The sequence below is a fragment of the Schistocerca serialis genome, chromosome 10 (genome assembly GCF_023864345.2).
Source record: "Schistocerca serialis cubense isolate TAMUIC-IGC-003099 chromosome 10, iqSchSeri2.2, whole genome shotgun sequence".
NCBI classification, from domain to species: Eukaryota; Metazoa; Arthropoda; class Insecta; order Orthoptera; family Acrididae; genus Schistocerca; species Schistocerca serialis.
This window is the reverse complement of record NC_064647.1, coordinates 229604247-229622680: the sequence shown is the minus strand read 5'-3', so window position 1 is coordinate 229622680 and position 18434 is coordinate 229604247. Positions and strand designations below refer to the sequence as shown.

At 43.5% G+C, this 18434-nt stretch overlaps 1 protein-coding gene across 1 annotated transcript in view; it reads right to left on the bottom strand.

Moving 5' to 3' along the window:
- The window catches only part of LOC126424818 (inositol-tetrakisphosphate 1-kinase-like), a 100959-nt gene that overhangs the window by 47384 nt on the left and 35141 nt on the right, over positions 1–18434 (bottom strand). The window contains exons 4-5 of the mRNA XM_050087612.1: positions 17937–18081; positions 1674–1766 (exon numbers count right to left, since the gene is read on the bottom strand). Of these exons, the coding sequence (XP_049943569.1) occupies positions 1674–1766; positions 17937–18081 (238 nt within the window). The remainder of the gene's footprint in view (positions 1–1673; positions 1767–17936; positions 18082–18434) is intronic.

Genomic DNA, 18434 nt, shown 5'->3' with positions numbered 1-18434 from the left:
CTTTTAGTGGTACCAATATATACCAGTTCACAACAACAAGGAATTTTATATATACCTGACATATTCACAGGATTTCATATATTTTTTGCATTTCTTTTATCTTCCTGGTAAGTCTGAAGATAGTTTCCACACCATACTTGCTCAACACTTTAACACTGCGATCTATAATCTTACTAATGAATGGAATGAAAATTTTGCCCTTGGGCAGTCACTGTTCCTCATTGATGCTGATTCTATCCCTAGGGTGACTTGCTTAATCTATCTCATTGTTAGGACAGCCATACTTCTTGAATGTAGACTGTGGATGTTCAGTCTCATCCTTTAAGTAGGTCAGTTCACAAATTTTCTATGTCCAGTCTACCAAGGTTTTAACCACACTTTTTTTTGTCTGAGGTGGTGGTTAGAATCTTTATGAAGGTAACAGTCAGCATGCATGGCTTCTATTGTGTTGTTCCTCTCTTGTAATTGTGAACTCCATTATAACAGTACCATGAAAGAAAGTGATAACATCCCCCTGGTTTAACACAAGAGGATGATGTTTGGTCTGTGGGGCACTCAAATGTCCGGTCATCAACGCCCATAAAAGTCCTAATCTTTGCACAGTCCAATTTTAGCCACTTCGACGAATGATGATGGTGATGATGATGATGGTGATGATGATGATGATGATGATGAAATGATAAGGGGACAACATAAACACCAGCTCCCGGGCAGAGAAAATCCCCAACCCGGCCGGGAATCAAACCTGGGACCCCGTGATCCAGAGGCAGCAACGCTAACCACTAGACCACGAGCTGCGAACTTTAACACAAGAAGAATTACCGCCTGGGACATATGGATAAATCAGCCATAATGGACTGTGTTTACCAATCATGACATAAAATTCGGTCAGGCAAGTGTCATATCAAAAATATTGTATTATCATGTGCCCATGTATTGAGGGGTTACTAACATTTATAAACACTATAATAATTTTAACATGACAGAGGAAGGTGTTAAAATTACATAAAACAAACTTTGCACCATAAAAATGAAGATCGATTACTTTAAATGGAGAATGCTGCCATTACCAGAGGTAATATCATAGCCGACGTCATGTGGTGTTCTCTACAATGCCTATATATTCAACACTCCCTCCAGTCCCAGTTGAAGTTCATCACTTCAACTCTGAAGATGTCTCCCACAGCCAGAGATGAAATGTTAGGAGAAATTTTCTACTTTGACCATGGCCTAGGAGCCTAAAAGTTTCAAGTGGAATCAGTACTCATCATGAAAGCCTACACTGTATGATCATACCTAGAAATTTAACCATGTGTTCTTCCAGCTGTACTATACAAGCACAATAAATAAAAATTTGTTGTTTGTTATTCTTATTCTTCCTGGCATAGCAGTTTTAATAGCCAACAGTATACTACCAGAAAGCCTTCAGATTTAAACATGGGAAATACTCTCTCCACACACAAAATCAGCAACAAGCCACTTTGTCCTGAAATACATGCCTCATAAGAACTGTGGCCATCTGAAGCAGTATGCAGTCACAAAAGAGAACACTGTTAATGACACAAGTAATGTCCAGACAGTCGTGCACATTGCTAAGGAGCGAAAGAATGGACTCTTACACAGTGTCAAGCTTCATTAGATTTTAAGCAGAAAAGTCCTGCTACAGCTCTCACCAAATGGGAATGTGACACCCGCCTCCTTCAGCCGTCTCAGGTTGTCTTCCACATCTTCAGACAACAGCTCCACAAAATTTGGCGTGAAGGCATCTGGAATTAAAAACGTTACCTATTACTTAAAGTTTCAGAACAGTTATTAGATACAAGGAGACAGTGTAGTAAATTTAGAAAGTGAAATTCTAAGCACTGCCAATAGGTATATGTAACAAAAGCACAAAAAATATCCTAGCTTTCAGAAATGTTAATTTCTTCTTCAGGGAGTAAAATAGATAGGTTGGGGATGGTAGCAAAAGAGTGACAGATCACTCAGAACCAAGGATCAGAGGAGCAAACCTTTTCATTCAGACAATATGTGACACCAATACCCATTAGTTAACTCTTTTAACACCAACAATAGTTGTTCAGTGTGATCACAAATGACTGGAAAAAAAACACAGATGAGTCCTGTATATGAGACGGATTAAAGAACAAATCCGCCAAATTACAGACTGACATCCTTAACCCTCTTGCTGCTATTGATGTATAGATATGTCCTGCTTCATGTTCTACAGGTGCTGTGGATGTGTATAACCATGCCGCTCGGGTTTTCCTACAGTGCTGTTGACGCCTGTATTCATCCTGAGCCACCAAACTCCCACTGCTGCAAACGATTTACTTCCATATCTTGGTGAATAAAAAAGATTCAAGTATTTACACAACATGTGCCTCTTTTTGTGCTATCATTTGTAACAAAACTTCATTTTTATTCATTTGCAACAAAACTTCATTTTTGTATCTTGAACTGCTTATGAATTATGAAGATTATGATGACCACATAATTCCTTGTGCGCAGATACGGAAATGGCCACATTGTGTGTGACCATCTGCCAGATACAAAAATTAATAACTCAAAAATGAAATGAGGTATTGTTCTGCTTTCAGTTTTACTTAAAATTTCGATATCTTACCTACACTTCACATACTGCAATGTACAAACTAAATTCAATGATGTGCAAAGTCTACGCTATGCATTTTTACCTCTGCAAACTCTTTAAAATCTCATGCAATGTTTTACCTAATCTGGTGCAGCAAAGTAACGAAGATGAATAACAAAAAGAAATTCAGTCCTTTATTGAGAAAAGATACCAAACTGTGAGAAGTGCAAAAATCAATTTTTTTAGCAAATAGTTTTCTTGAAACTGGATAGCGAGTATTTCATAGCAGCCGGAATGCCGTTTCTGAGCACAAGTAGCATCTGGTGAGCAGCAGAGCCGCAACAAAGCCACCTCAGCACAGAATGCAGAAAGCATGTCTGTAGTAGAGAAAGGGTTACAACTGCTTTGCTGCCCAATACCTGAGCATATTCAAAGTTTTAATATAATAAACTTCCTTGTGACAGGGAAGCTTCTGTCCACAAATCACTGCAGATTTAGAAAGCATCAAATGTGTGAAACTCACCTTTCGCTTTCCTTGCACGATATCCTGCAAAACCCAGGTGAGAGCCAACAGGCTCGAAAGCATTTCACACACTGCCCCACTGTAGTCTATTAACAAAGGCCTGTGCATACGGAATAGGTTCTCAGATATGTGAGTGGCTCAAAGACTCCTTAAGTAATAGACAACTGTGCGTTACTCTGGACAGCGAGTGTTCGTCAGAGACAAGGGTCTCGTCAGTAGTACTCCAGTGAAGCGTGATTAGGATCTCTCATGTCGTCTTTATACATAAATGATCTGACAGAAAGGTTGAGCAGCAATTTGCAACTACTCGTGTCAGTGTAGTTACAGGAAAGTGTCATTGTTGACTGTGGGAAGATACGAGATAACTTGGATGGCATTTCTATTTGGTGTAATGAATGACAGCTTCCTATAGATCTGGTAAAATGTAAATTAATGGAGATTAATGAGAAAAACAATCCTGCAATTTTCAAATACAGGACTAGTGGTGAGCTGCTTGACACTGTCACACTAATTAAATATGTAGACGTAATGTTGGAAAGCAACACGAAATAGGACGAGCACATAAATCGGCTGCAGGGAAGGTAAATGGTCGACTTTGGTTTATTAGAAGAAGTCTAGGAAAGTGCAACTTATCTATAAAACAGAGCACATACAGAACACTTGTGTGACCCATTCTTGAGTGCTGCTCGAGTGTTTGGGACCCATACCAGGTCGGATCAAAGAAAGACATCGAACCAATTCAGAGCTCCAGGAACTCAAATGGGAATCCCCAGATAGGAGACAATGTTCTTTTCACAAAATCCTATTGAGAAACTTTACAGAACCAGCCTTCTTCTGCATTCTAGTGTCGCCCATGTACTGTTCACATAAGTGCTGTGAAAACAAGACAATAGAAATCGGGCCTCATTTGGAGGTATATAGACAATTGTTTTTCCATCTCTTCCTTTGCATGTGGAACAGGAAAGGGAATGACTGATAGTTGGGTACGAGGAATCCTTGCTGAAAAAGTATTTAGACACTGATGTACAGAATCCTCTGTGCCATACCGTGTTTTATTAACTACAAGACACACTTTTTTCCTTCAGAAAATTGCCTCCAAAATTCAGGTGCTTCTTACATTTGAAACTAATATAAAAACGTCCAGTGTTTGATTTAAAATTCCCACCAGTCCTAAAAACTGCCATATATTCGATGGCGCAGAAAACCTTTCTCTATATGCCAACAATGGATTCAATTGGCACCAGCAGTGCACTGACGCGACAAACATGAGTTACGGGGATTCACAAGCTTGCTGACACTGTCTCCCTCTCGCCCCACCATCACAAATCCAGAACATTGTCTAGCCTATGATGTGTCATTACAGTCTACGGTGCCAGTGAACTCGAACTGAAAGCAATTTGTGAGATCGGTAACAGTACAATATTTTTTTTACCAGCCAGGTTCGTAATGAAAAAAAAAAATAATGTGTGCTAGAAATTGAAAGTAATAGCATATGCAGAAGAATGCGAAAAAAGAAGCTGAGCAGCATTTTGGTCCTCCACTAACAGAAAAAACCAAATATGATTGGCGGGCTAGTAAAGGAGAAAAAAAAAAAAAAGAAGGAAGACTAAATGTGCAAATAGGCGACTGAATGCAAAACGGCCAAAACTAAAAGCTGACATACTGAAATGGATTCAAAGACACTATCAAAATGGCAATGGAATTAAAAATAACACAAATACACACACATAAGCTAGCACTACAGTTGAACTTTACAGACTTTAAGGGTGGAATTGGTTGGTGTTACAGGTTTATGAAGCATGCAAACAAAAATATCTCAAAAAATACCACAAGGATATTCAACATCGAAAGAAAACCAGTAAGTATGGAACTAAGCAAAATAGTGAATACGGATGAAAGTCCTCCGACATTTAATGTGCCGAATAACGTAAGTATTTCCATGAAAGGTGCTACAACTGTAGCTACAGAAACAAGTGGGCACGAAGGAGGAGGAGAAGAAGAAGAAGAAGAAAGTTCAGATGACTATTTTCAGGGATTTTAAAGGTCAGTTCGGTTTTATAAACAAAGAATTTTTCGTTGGTCTTGTTCTGAAATCTAATAATAAAAACTGTAAATATGTTATTTTTAATAACTGCTTAAAAATTATGGTGTATCTTATAGTCTGCAGCATCTTAAAGTAAAATACAATACATGGAAAAAAGTGGGTTAGTGATCGGACACACGTGACCAGATGTCACACAATGATGTAAACATTTATCATTGTTCTTTTGGATCTTGACTTCGGCCTACCATTGGCTATTGTAAGACTACATATTTCTGTCAATTTTCATGTTTTAACATGTGAATTATTTTGACATTATTACTTTTCGCATAAAATATAGAAATAATTTTATGTGGTAAACAGGATTACGTGCTGCTTCATCTCCACTTGGGAAAGGAACATCCTGTTATGGTCAACAATAACAAAGGCGTTTTCACAGTATCTAATCTCTCTCTCTCTCTCTCTCTCTCTCTCTCTCTCTCTCTCTCTCTCTCTGTGTGTGTGTGTGTGTGTGTGTGTGTGTGTGTGTGCGTCTTTTTAGATATGGATATACTTGTAATTTTATTATTTCATTTCATTATCAATCGCCGAGAAACAGAAGACAAATTAATAGTTCGGAATTCATTATTTCAATAAATGTGTATTTGTATATTAAAATACAGGGTGTCCATAATTGAAGTTACAGTTTCAAAATGCTGTAGTAAGAGAACCACTACTCATAAGGATGTCAAACTTGAACAGCATATTACTGATGCAGAGGGAACCATTATGGAACATGAAAAAGCTAAAAAAAATTTGACCAATACATGGCACTGTAAGTGTCAGAATATGTACACCATCAGATACGTGGCATACACCCGTTCCTCAATTTGCATCTGAGATGCCCAACACAGCTGTCTCCGTGAAGGATCGCACTCTGCTGGAAAGGCTCTTTTACAAGAACAGTGACTGTGTGCCAGTTGCCCTGCGGACATTCCAGACACTCAAGCGTATACAAAAAGGCATCAGTCCAAAGTCTGCTAAGGGTCTGGAGAAAATGATTACAAAATTAGAAAATACAATGTAGCAGAGGGAGGAAAGTAGATGATCTGGATGACCTGATACCTGCAGCACTGCAGGAGGGGTTGAGCAGTGATGTGCAAACATGCAGTGCATGGGGAATTTCCTGAACATTGCACATGCATGGTGCATAAAATCCTACAAAACAACTTGTCTTGCTATCCATACAAAATCACCCATGTTCACAAGTTCTTTCCTGCTGACATGCCAGCAAGTCAAATGTTCACTGTGGAATTTCTTACTCACACGGAAGTGAACAACGAATGGTTGTGGAACATTCTGTGGACAGACGAAACCCATTTCTATCTCCGAGGGCAGGTCAATACACAGAATGGCAAAATATAGGCAATGGAAAATCTGCAGACACAGCAACTGGTACTACTTCCTTCTGCAAAGATGACTGTGAAGTGCGGGTTGGCGGCATTACTTGTTACAGGGCTGAATTTTTCGAGGAGATTAGTCCTGTGGGTCCTGTTACTCGTACTATCACCGATAAATGCTACAAGAGTCTTTTGTTCACCAATGTCATTCCAAACATTCAACAGTGCGGTGTGTGGATAGTGTTATATCCTAGCCAGTAATGCCACCCGAGCCCGCTGCCAAAAGGTTGAAAGGTTGGCAGCATCAAAGTCCGGACGCCGTCCGCATAAGCAGTGCCAGCGATACAGGAAATCGCCGCAAGTCTGCGCGCGCCACCGCTGGCTTCTGGGTTCTTAAGCGCTGGAGTCGCGAGCGCTATGAGTTCTGTATTCGCCGCTCAGTTGTGTACTCGCCACCGAATTGTGTACTTGCTAGTCAGTTGTGTGTTCATCGCAGCCGAGTTGTTGTTTGTCGTCAGCCGACGCTGACCTAGCCGCTCCGACTCGAACTAGACAGATTTGTGTAGACACGGAGTTCACGACCTTGTTTCTGTATCTTCGTCAATAAAGACAAGTACCGACTTTTATTTAATCTGAGTGTTTGGGCTTTCATCTTTCTGTTCACTGTTCCAGCGGACCGGTTGGCCCGCTATTAAAAGTGTGGCGGTGACTTCGTAAGCTGTTTCTACAGCGAATTGCTTGTCGCTACGAACACCGCCACAAAACTGGCGACGAGGACTTCCGAACTCGTGTGCAGGGCTGGTTCAACTTGTTTCTGGTTATACTAATTATAGCGATAAAATTTTGGGGGCTGGTTTAATTTGTGTTCACTATGTCTGCCGAATTACAACAGTTGATCTTGTTACAGAGTCAGCAAATACAAAGTCTGGTGGAAGCGATCGCCAAACAAGCGGCTAATCCTCCAACACAAAAGGAACAAGCACAGGCAGCACCACCGTTCCGTGCTTTTGATGCATCAAGAGAAGAATGGCGAGAATATTTCGCGCAGTTGCAGGCGCACATGACAGTCTACAAAATCACGGGTACTGAGCAGCAGCTTTATTTAATTTCCACTGCAGGCGTGGAAGTCTATCGACTACTTTGTAAGTTGTTCCCGGAATCCAAGCCAGAAGCTTTAGACTGTGACGTTGTTGTTAACAAGCTTGCTGAGTATTTCGAGTCGCGAGTTCATGTGGCAGCAGCCAGATTCAAGTTCTTCAGATTAAAGAAACTGCCACATCAATCTAATAAACAGTGGTTAACAGATTTACGGGGCCTCACCCGTCAGTGCCGATTTAATTGTGTGTGTGGAGCTTCCTACAGTGATGTCATGTTACGAGACGCTATTACTCAAAACGTTGCAGATTCTCGTATTCGTGCTGCTATTTTAAAGTTGCCTGACCCGTCATTAGAGACTGTGATGAACATCATTGAAGCCCAAGATACTTTTGACTATGCTGAGTGTGAGTTAGATCAGCCATGTATTTCTCAAATTGCCTGTGCTAAGCAAGTTATGTCACGCCCGCGGCCCCACCGGCAGAGTCAGACTGTAAACACTAGCCGGCCGCGTCATGTTAAACACATTCGTCAGCCGCGTGTGCAAAATGATAGAGTTAAGTCTTGCCCTAAGTGTGTTCTTGCTCATCCTCGTGAACGTTGCCCGTTAAGAAACGCGGTTTGTCACTTTTGTCAAAGGAAAGGACACATCCAGACTGTTTGTTTGCGTAAACGCAAGAACAATTCTAGTGCTGTCCAGCCCATGGATATTCATGTTCTTCAAAGCCAGCCCGCCCAGAAGGTCGCGTTTAAAGACTCTTCCACGGTTCGTGTGGGTAATAAACTTGTTCGCAATAAGCCACCCACCCAGCCCTCTGCTATGCGACCCAAGCGTAATTCAAACGCTGTAAAACGTAATGTACAGACTGCAAGTGAAGCGGGAGTTGTTGTTCCACCCGCCCAACCCACGAGTTGTCGTAAGCAGCGAACACGCGCTAAACGCGCTGATTTTGTGTCTTCCGCCTCCACTGCACCGATCCAGAGACAGTGTAATAAACTATTTGTGAAGCTACGCATCCAGGATAAGACCTTCAATTTTCAATTAGACACTGGTGCGTCTGTGACTCTCATAAATAGTGCTACGTATGCGGCTATCGACCGCCCTAAACTTTCAGCGGCAAAACATTCTTTGGCTACTTATAGTGGCGAACGCATTCCTGTGTTAGGTGTATGTAGCGTGCCAGCCACATTCCGTGGCAATACCAAAACAGTTTCATTCACAGTGCTCCGCGCTACAGACAGTGTAAACATTTTCGGATTAGACTGTTTTGACTTGTTTGGCCTGTCTATCCAAGACAATGTGTTGCAAATTAATTCTGTTGTTGTTCCTCAAGACAGCATAACCGATTTGTGTAAACGGTACAGTGACATATTTAAAGACGAACTAGGTTGTGCTGCGAACTTTGCCGCTCATATTACGTTAAAAGATAATGCTCAGCCTCGATTTTGTCGTGCTCGTCCAGTGCCTCACGCCCTCCGGGCACCTGTAGCAGATGAACTTCGTCGTTGGCAAAACAACGGTGTTATTCAACCCGTATCAGCGAGCCAGTGGGCTTCTCCCTTAGTTATTATAAAGAAACCGTCTGGCAAGTTACGTTTGTGTGCTGATTTTAAGTCGACAGTTAATCCTCAGACTGTCATTGATTCTTTTCCTTTGCCTAGACCGGACGAGCTGATGGATAAGTTAGGGGAAGCTCGGTTCTTTTCCAAAATTGATCTCCGTGAAGCATATTTGCAATTGCCCCTCGACGAGCAATCACAACAGTATTTTGTCATAAACACGTCGTTGGGGTTGTTCCGTTTTCTGCGTTTGCCTTTTGGTTGTGCGTCAGCTCCAGCTGTTTTTCAGCGTTTTTTGTCACAACTTCTGGCTAATGTGCCATCGTGTTGCAACTATTTAGACGATATTGTTGTGTCCGGTCGGACGCCTGCTGAACATTTCCGTAATTTGTAGTGTTTGTTTAAAGTGTTGTCTCAGGCAGGCCTACGTTGCAACATCGATAAATGTTCATTTTTCCTTACGGAGATGGAGTATCTGGGACATGTTATTAATGCTCAAGGCATTCATCCCTCCCAGTCACATTTAGCAGCTATTCGTGATTTGCCCGCCCCTCGCAATCTGCAGGAATTGCAAGCAGTTCTTGGCAAATTGACATATTATATTAGGTTTATACCTAATGCATCACAGATTGCTGCACCGTTGCATCGTCTCTGCCGTAAGAATGTTCCGTTTGTGTGGTCAGCTGATTGCCAATTAGCCTTTCAGCAGCTTAAAGAGGCTTTATTGAATGATCGTTGTCTGGTCCATTACGACCCTAACAAGCCTCTGGTGTTAGCTTGTGATGCCTCTTCTTTCGGCCTCGGTGCTGTGTTGTCTCACCGAGTCGGTAACACCGAACGTCCTATTGCGTTCGCATCTAAATTGCTAAACAAAGCTCAGTGTAATTATAGCCAATTGGACAAGGAAGCGTTGGCTCTTGTGTTCGGTGTCACAAAATTCCATCACTACCTCTATGGTAGACCATTCTATTTAGTAACAGATCACAAGCCTCTGACGTCACTGTTTCATCCGTCTAAACCAGTTCCTCAGCGGACAGCTCAGAGACTACAACGTTGGGCTCTTTTGTTATCACAATACCAGTATGAGATACTGTATCGCCCTACAGCTCAGCATGCAAACGCTGACGCGCTTTCTAGATTGCCGATTGCTGCGGATGATGTCTTCGATTCCTCTGACGACTCTTGCCATCAGATTGACGCCGATGAGCATCAATCCCTCCGGGATTTTCCGACTGATTATCGTCAGGTGGCACGTGAGACAGCTACGGATCCTCATCTGAGTTTACTATTACGTTTTGTTCAACGTGGTTGGCCGTCCAAGGCAAAGGACATATCGGATCCTGTGGTTCGTCGCTATTATCCGCAACATCATTTGTTGTCTGTTTCGCACGGAGTTTTGCTGTTACGCACCGAGAATGACCAGCTTCGTGTAGTGGTTCCCCAAGTGCTCCAATCCAAGGTCCTCGACTTGTTGCATCAAGGTCATTGGGGAGTGGTCCGCACCAAGCAGCTTGCCCGCCGTCATTGTACATGGATCGGCATTGATAAGCAGATTACGCAGATGTCTACAGACTGTTCGACGTGTGCCGAACACCAAGCTGCTCCGCCTCAACGCTATTTTGAGTGGGCACGCCCTGCCGGTCCCTGGCAGCAAGTACATATTGATTTCGCTGGTCCATATTGGAATTCTCGTTGGCTCATCGTGATAGATGCATTTAGTAATTTTCCGTTTGTTGTGCCCATGCAGTCTACAACATCTGCACAAACTATACAGGCGTTGACTTAAATTTTTTGTATTGAGGGTCTTCCAGAAGTTTTAGTGTCTGACAATGGTCCACAATTTACCTCTGCTGAATTTGAAAGTTTTTGTTCTGCCAATGGCATTTGCCATGTTCTTACTCCGCCGTTCCACCCTCAATCGAATGGTGCAGCGGAACGTTTTGTATGCACATTCAAGGATCATATGGACCGCCTTCGTGCTACGCACTCTCGTCAGCAGGCCCTCATCACGTTCCTGTCGCCGTACCGGACCACGCCACGCAACGGCCCTTCGCCTGCAGAGCTTCTCCACGGCCGTCGTCATCGCACCCTACTATGGTTGTTGCACCCCCCGGATCGACCCGCCGCTTCTGAGCGTCGCACGCGTTTTCAGCGCAACGACGCCGTTTTTTTCAGAGTTTATCACGGTCGCCGTCGTTGGGAACGTGGTACCGTGATAAGTGTACAGGGTCGCGGTTTTTATACTGTTCAAGGTGCTACTGGGGTGCACAGGAGGCATCAGAACCAGTTGCGCTGCGCTGGCCGCCCGGATTCTGCCGCTCGTTCTTTGTCCACAGATTTGGTCCGCGGCAGGTTCCAGCCGCGCCTTCCGACTTTGCTGCCGCCCCCACGGCAGCAGCAGCAGCCGTCGCCGCTACCACGTTGACACCCGTCCCGTTGATGCCTCCCGCGCAGCTTCCTTCGGGAGCGCCCCAGGTGGTCGCTCCGGCGCCTGCGGTCCCTCTTCAGTCGCCACCGCCTTCGGAGCTGATGGACGTCGACCCCTCAGCCGGGCCGCCTTCCCAAGCGGTGGCTGTGCAGCCTGTCCTGCAGCCGCTTTCCTTGGGCACCCCCAAGGAGTCTGACATTGCGGCGCCTTGTCCGGCGCCCACTCAGCAGCCGTCGACGCAGCGTCAGGAGACGCTGCCTCTCTTCGTGGGTCCCGACGCCCCGTCGCGTCCCATACCAGAAGCTGCGCCCGTGGTCACAGGCGTGCACCCTGACCTCGGTTTTCAGTCGGTGTTTCCCGAGGCCCCTCGCAGCCAATGCTGGGGTGCGGACCGGGGACTGCCACCGACAACAGTCTCCGCCCTGGTCTCTTCTGCTATGCCTGCGGCCAGACCCCTCCCCCGCCGTCGACGCTCTCCACGTCATTATTCAACGACGGTGCGGCGATTTGGGGGGGGAGGAGTGTTAAATCCTAGCCAGTAATGCCACCCGAGCCCGCTGCCAAAAGGTTGGCAGCATCAAAGTCCGGACGCCGTCCGCATAAGCAGCGCCAGCGATACAGGAAATCGCCGCAAGTCTGCGCGCGCCACCGCTGGCTTCTGGGTTCTTAAGCGCTGGAGTCGCGAGCGCTATGAGTTCTGTATTCACCGCTCAGTTGTGTACTCGCCACCGAATTGTGTACTTGCTAGTCAGTTGTGTGTTCATCGCAGCCGAGTTGTTGTTTGTCGTCAGCCGACGCTGACCTAGCCGCTCCGACTCGAACTAGACAGATTTGTGTAGACACGGAGTTCACGACCTTGTTTCTGTATCTTCGTCAATAAAGACAAGTACCGACTTTTATTTAATCTGAGTGTTTGGGCTTTCATCTTTCTGTTCACTGTTCCAGCGGACTGGTCGGCCCGCTATTAAAAGTGTGGCGGTGACTTCGTAAGCCGTTTCTACAGCGAATTGCTTGTCGCTACGAACACCGCCACAAAAGATAGGATCATTTTTATGCAAGATGGTGCTCCTTTGCATATTGCAGTCAGTGAAGTGGCTGCTGCAAAGACATTTCGGAAATAATAGAATTATCGGTCGTCATTTCTCTACAGCCATGCTGTCTAGATCAGCTGATCATCCGATCTTAATCTCTGTGACTTCTGACTGTGGATTTATTTGAAAGATGTTGCTTTCAGTACTCCAGTTATGAATGTAGCTGAAGTGAATGTACACACTGCATAGCACATTTTCAACATAACCTCCAAGACACTCTGATCTGTTGTGGAGCATGTCGTTTCTCGATTTCAACTTATGGCAGAGAGAAGTGGACAGCATACTGAACACATCTTGAGCCAGTCTCACAACAATTAGAAATTGATGTTGTTTCGCTTTCTAAGCAGCTTTTAGTTCCAGGAAAATTAAAAACCAACATAATTTCAATTTTTTAAGTAGTTTTTGGTTCCGGAACAATTAAAAACCGATGTCATTTTGCTTTTCAGGTGGTTTCTGGCCTCAGGACAATCAAAAACCGTTTTTTTCCACCCAATGGGGTATGACCTTGCCATGGTGGATGGGCATACCTAACTAACAGTGCACAACTGTTGACTGCTGAACTTGCGCAATCAAATGCATTTAACAGTACTGGTGGTATAATGTGCAACTCGAACCACAGCCGTCATATTGCGATTCATCTGTCATTTGTGGTTGACCCATTTATATTAATGTGCTTTCAATGCCATCTATTGATAAAATTTTCAATAGATGTTTTCCATTCCTTGACATTTTGCCCTGTGTCAATAATATGCTGTTCAAATTGATCTAATTTTAAGCAGTGATTCTCTTTCTACAGCATTTATGGGCACCTTGTACTCAAAACACGCTGTTATACAGCGAAGAAATGAAAGAAGGAAGAAACTTAAAATCTGGCATCTGGTATTATATTTTATAATTCAATCTTGATAATATTAAGTAGATCAATATTTTTGTTTCGTCTTGCATCGAAGGAAGTTTTCATCAGTCTGTCCTATGACTGCCATCATAGTGAGAGTACATTTCCTTTGGTTCAAAATATGACAGGTCCAGCATTAAAATGTTATTGTCTTATCTGTTTGGTAAGTAGTAGTCTGTTCTTTTACATAAACTTAGTTACATATTTGCATATCTTGTTAGGATGCTGAGTGTCTCAATAAAGAAGGTAATATATTTTATCAAGGCATGGACTACATATTAATGATTTAGTTGATTTGTACATGAACGCCTATCATCATCATCATCATCATCATCATTATCGTTATCTTCATTCTTAATATGGAATCCACTGCATGATGTTGGCCTACCCTAAACTCTCTAAAGCACTGTGGTCTTAACCTATACACATCCAAGTTGTTTTGGCACGTTCACCAATCTTCCATTAGGTCTTGATTTCAATATTTTCTTATGTGTTTGAATGTAATAAAGAACTTTCTTTGTCCGTGTACAATCTATTAGCCTGGATAAATGTCCCACCCATTATCATTTCATTTTAGTCAAAATTACCCCTCTGGCACCAGTATACACCCTGACCGATTTGTCTTCCTGTCTTACTTAGTAATTCCAACATCCATCTTTCCACTGATTGTTGAGTGCCACTAAAACTGAATGGTATTCACGTTAATAATCCTTGTCTCAATGTCATAATTAAAAGCTGTTAACACACAATGATTGCAAACTATCTTTTTCACATACAGTGATAGTTTAGTTTTGAAACTATCCAGTCTACCATGCACAGCACACACCACTTTACTTCAATGTTTTTTTTCTTCTCCTATCCACCCAGGTGTTGTCTTCAAGAGCCCTACATAAGGTGACTTATCTATGTGTTCAGTGATTTCATCGGTAATTTGTACGGTTTTCATTATGTTACAAAGATAAAGGTCGAGTTCTACATTCTGGCCTTAGACGGGCCAATCGGGCCTTATCGAATGCCATGTCGTCCTCTGCCAGTGGTGCCACTGTATGCCGTATGGAGAGGCATGCGGTCAGCACACTGCTCTCTCAATCATTGTCAGGTTTCTTGTCCTTGGAACCGCCAGTAGCCAGTGAAGTAGCTTCTCAATTGGGCTCACAAGGTTCAGTGCATGCCATGCCATATCTCCCATCGTGGAAAAAATCCCTGACAGTACCAGGAATCAAATTTGGGTCTCCAACGCCTGTCAGTCGCATTAACATTCAGCTACGGAGGCGTACTTCTTTTCAATAGGTTTTTTATTTATCATTTTAGTTTCACAAGGAGTCATGGTTTGGCTGAGGAGGTAATTAAATAAGATGCCTTACTCAGCACCATTGGTCAATTTCAAATTAAGTCATTTTCAAGTGGACATGTACAAATGAACATACAGATGATACTAGCAGATCGTACTCGAAGTCAAAAACAGAGAGAAAAAGCCAAGACGTGCTCCAAATTAACACATCAAAAAAAGTTTTGCATCACCCCAGTTCCCAGAACTCTTGAAGATAGATGTTGACTGTGGATACTGTATCACAGACACAGTCCCTCCGACTGTTCAGATACGTCACTAAACCTCCCAAAAGATGTAAAAAACCATGCATGAGCAGCGCCTATTAGACGGAGGGGTTCCGACAACTGATCAGTTCCAGTCATTCAACCAGGAAGGAGATACACGACTCGTGTTGTCTGTAGTTCAAACATGCCTAGATGGTCAATACCGTGGTTCGATTGCGTCCACATTGTTACTTTGTGCCAGGAAGGGCTCTCAACAAGGAAAGTGTCCAGGGGTGTCAGAGTTAACCAAAGTGATGTTGTTTGGACATGGAGGAGATTCAGAGAGACAGGAACTGTCAATGACATGCCTCGCTCAGGCCACCCAAGGGCTACTACTGCAGTGGATGACCGCTACCTACAGACTATGGCTCTAAGAAACCCTGATAGCAACGCCACCATGTTGAATAATGCTTTTTGTGCAGCCACAGGATGTCATGTTACAACTCAAACTGTGCGCAATAGGCTGCATGTTGTGCAACTTCACTCCCGACATCCATGGCAAGGTCCATCTTTGCAACAACGACACCGTGCAGTGCGGTACAGATGGGCCCAACAAGAAGCCGAATGGACCACTCAGGATTGGTATCACGTTCTCTTCACCGATGAGTGTCGCATATGCCTTCAACCAGACAATCGTCGGAGATGTGTTTGGAGGCAACCCGGTCAAGCTCAACGCCTTAGACACATAGTCCAGCGAGTGTAGCGAGGTGGAGGTTCCCTGCTGTTTTGGGGTGGCATTATGTGAGGCTGATGTATGCCGCTGGTGGTCACGGAAGGTGCCGTAACGGCTGTACGATACGTGAATGCCATCCTCTGACTGATAGAGCAACCATATTGGCGAGGCATTTGTCTTCGTGGACGACAATTCATGCCCCCATTGTGCATATCTTGTGAATGACTTCCTTCAGGATAACGACATCGCTCAACTAGAGTGGCCAGCATGTTCTCCAGGCATGAAGCCTATCGAACATACCTGCGGTAGACTGAAAAGGGCTGTTTATGGATGACACGACCCACCATCCACTCTGAGGGATCTACACTGAATTGCCATTGAGGAGTGGGACAACCTGGACAAACAGGGTGTTGACGAACTGGTGGATAGTACGCCACGACGAATACAGGCATGCATCAACACAAGAGGACGTGCTACCGGGTATTAGTGGTACTTGTGTGTACAGCAATCTGGACCACCACCTCTGATGGTCTCACTGGATGGTGGTACAACATGCAATGTGTGGTTTTCATGAGGAATAAAAAGGACGGAAATGATGTTTATGTTGATCTCTATTCCAATTTTCTGTACAGGTTCCAGAACTCTCGGAACCGAAGTGATGCGAAACTTTTTTTAATGTGTGTTCATCACTGATCCAATTAAGTCACATTATGGAAGATAGCACAACTGTGTTCACATGGATTGCCAAATGAACCATATCTACACGGGTTGGACAAAACTATGGACACATCAAAACACAATGAAACCTGTTGTCTCAGAATGAATAAATACAGGTCGTGAATGGTTTTCAAGGGAATCCTATACCACTCTCCCAGCCAAATAGTGGCAAGTTCAGGTAATGATGATAGAGGTGGATATTGATCACATACCCTTTTCTTCGAAGCAGACAACAAAAGCTCAATAATATTAGGGTATGGTGGCTGTGGTGGCCACAGGACATGTGACAGTTCATCCTCCTGCCCACAAAACTGGTCCTGGACGATACGAGCTGTGTGAACAGGGGTCCTGTCACCTTGGAGCACAGCGTTACCACTGAAGGACAAACATTGTACCACTGGGATGAACCTGATCAGCCACCAGAGTCACATAATACTTGGCAGTAATGCGACATTGCAGAGTAACCAAGGGGCTCACAGAATACCACAACATGGCTGCCTGTATCACCATCAAATCTCTGCTATGTTTCACTCTTGGGACGTAAAAGGGGTCAGAAGTTGGAATCAGTCCGAATCAAGACACAGCCGACCAAATGACTTGAAATTCCAGCTTTCCCAACAATTCCCTGTTTACAGAGCTCTCTTCACACTGTTTTGGTACTGACAGTGCTCATGAGCACAACACAGCTATTGTCTTCTTATTTTTCATCACACTCTCTTCAATGAACGTCCATCGCAATCACTCGACACATTTCTGCGTGTGTTGTGACTCAGTGGATAGTCATATACAGGTGATGCTTTTCAGATGTACTGAGTCTCACCTTTATCTACAATAATGATGTAGGCTTAAGGGAAATGTCACTGGACAGCTCGCTGCTCTTAGTGCCACAAAGGTAATTTACAGTGATGTCCTGTTTTGGAATTCACCTTTTGAAAAATGGATTACAAATGTTGTGTTGTCCCTACAGTAGTGATATTGTGGGGTGGTTGATACTGTGTTTGCCAGCTCCGGTTTTTCAGCATCTCCACGATGCTTTCCAATAGATCAAAAAAACCAGTGACCATTTGCATGTCCTCCTTTTAATGCATTCAAATCCTTTATTAGTCATATCTGGATTGGGACCCTCGCACCTAAGCAATATTGTATGAACTGTCACACCAGTGTTTTGTAACCAGTCTCCTTTGTAGACGGTCTGTGTTTTCCAATCTGCACAAATTGATACAGTCAACACAAATTTAAAAATACGAGAAAAACAAACTAGCTGAATTGTTCCTTATCTACTGGGGATCTCAGTGTAATTATTCAATATTAAAATACACTCAACAGGCATATGTTATCACCGATCACTTACCGAGGCTATCGACACCACTGCGTAAGCTGATGCTGTACGAGTGGAATCGGTCGAGTAGTTTCCTGACATTGTCGAGGGGATCGATGACCGCCACCTCTGGATGGGCATCTAGGTAGCTCTCGACCCTCTGAACCATTGCTTCCGCCTGTAAAGTTGAAAATCGTTGACAAAAACTGGTGACTTAAAAAACAATTATTCAAATTATTCACCATTTTTCATTAATTAAATTTTGTAGGTCCCATGAAGAAAGAGAATCTTCAAGGACATGAAACAATTAAAAGAACATGTTACTAAAACATAAGAAAGTTGTAGAACAATAATCCATACACTGTATTAACCTTTTGACTTGGCTTGGTGGGTGCTGCACTGTCACACCTCTCGATGGGTTCTGTGTGCTAAAAATGTTTTACTCCCTTGCTACCACTCACCCTTTTCTGTTTCTGGACTTTGGACAGGTACCGTGTGAGTTAGAAATTATTTTATACACATACATGCCAA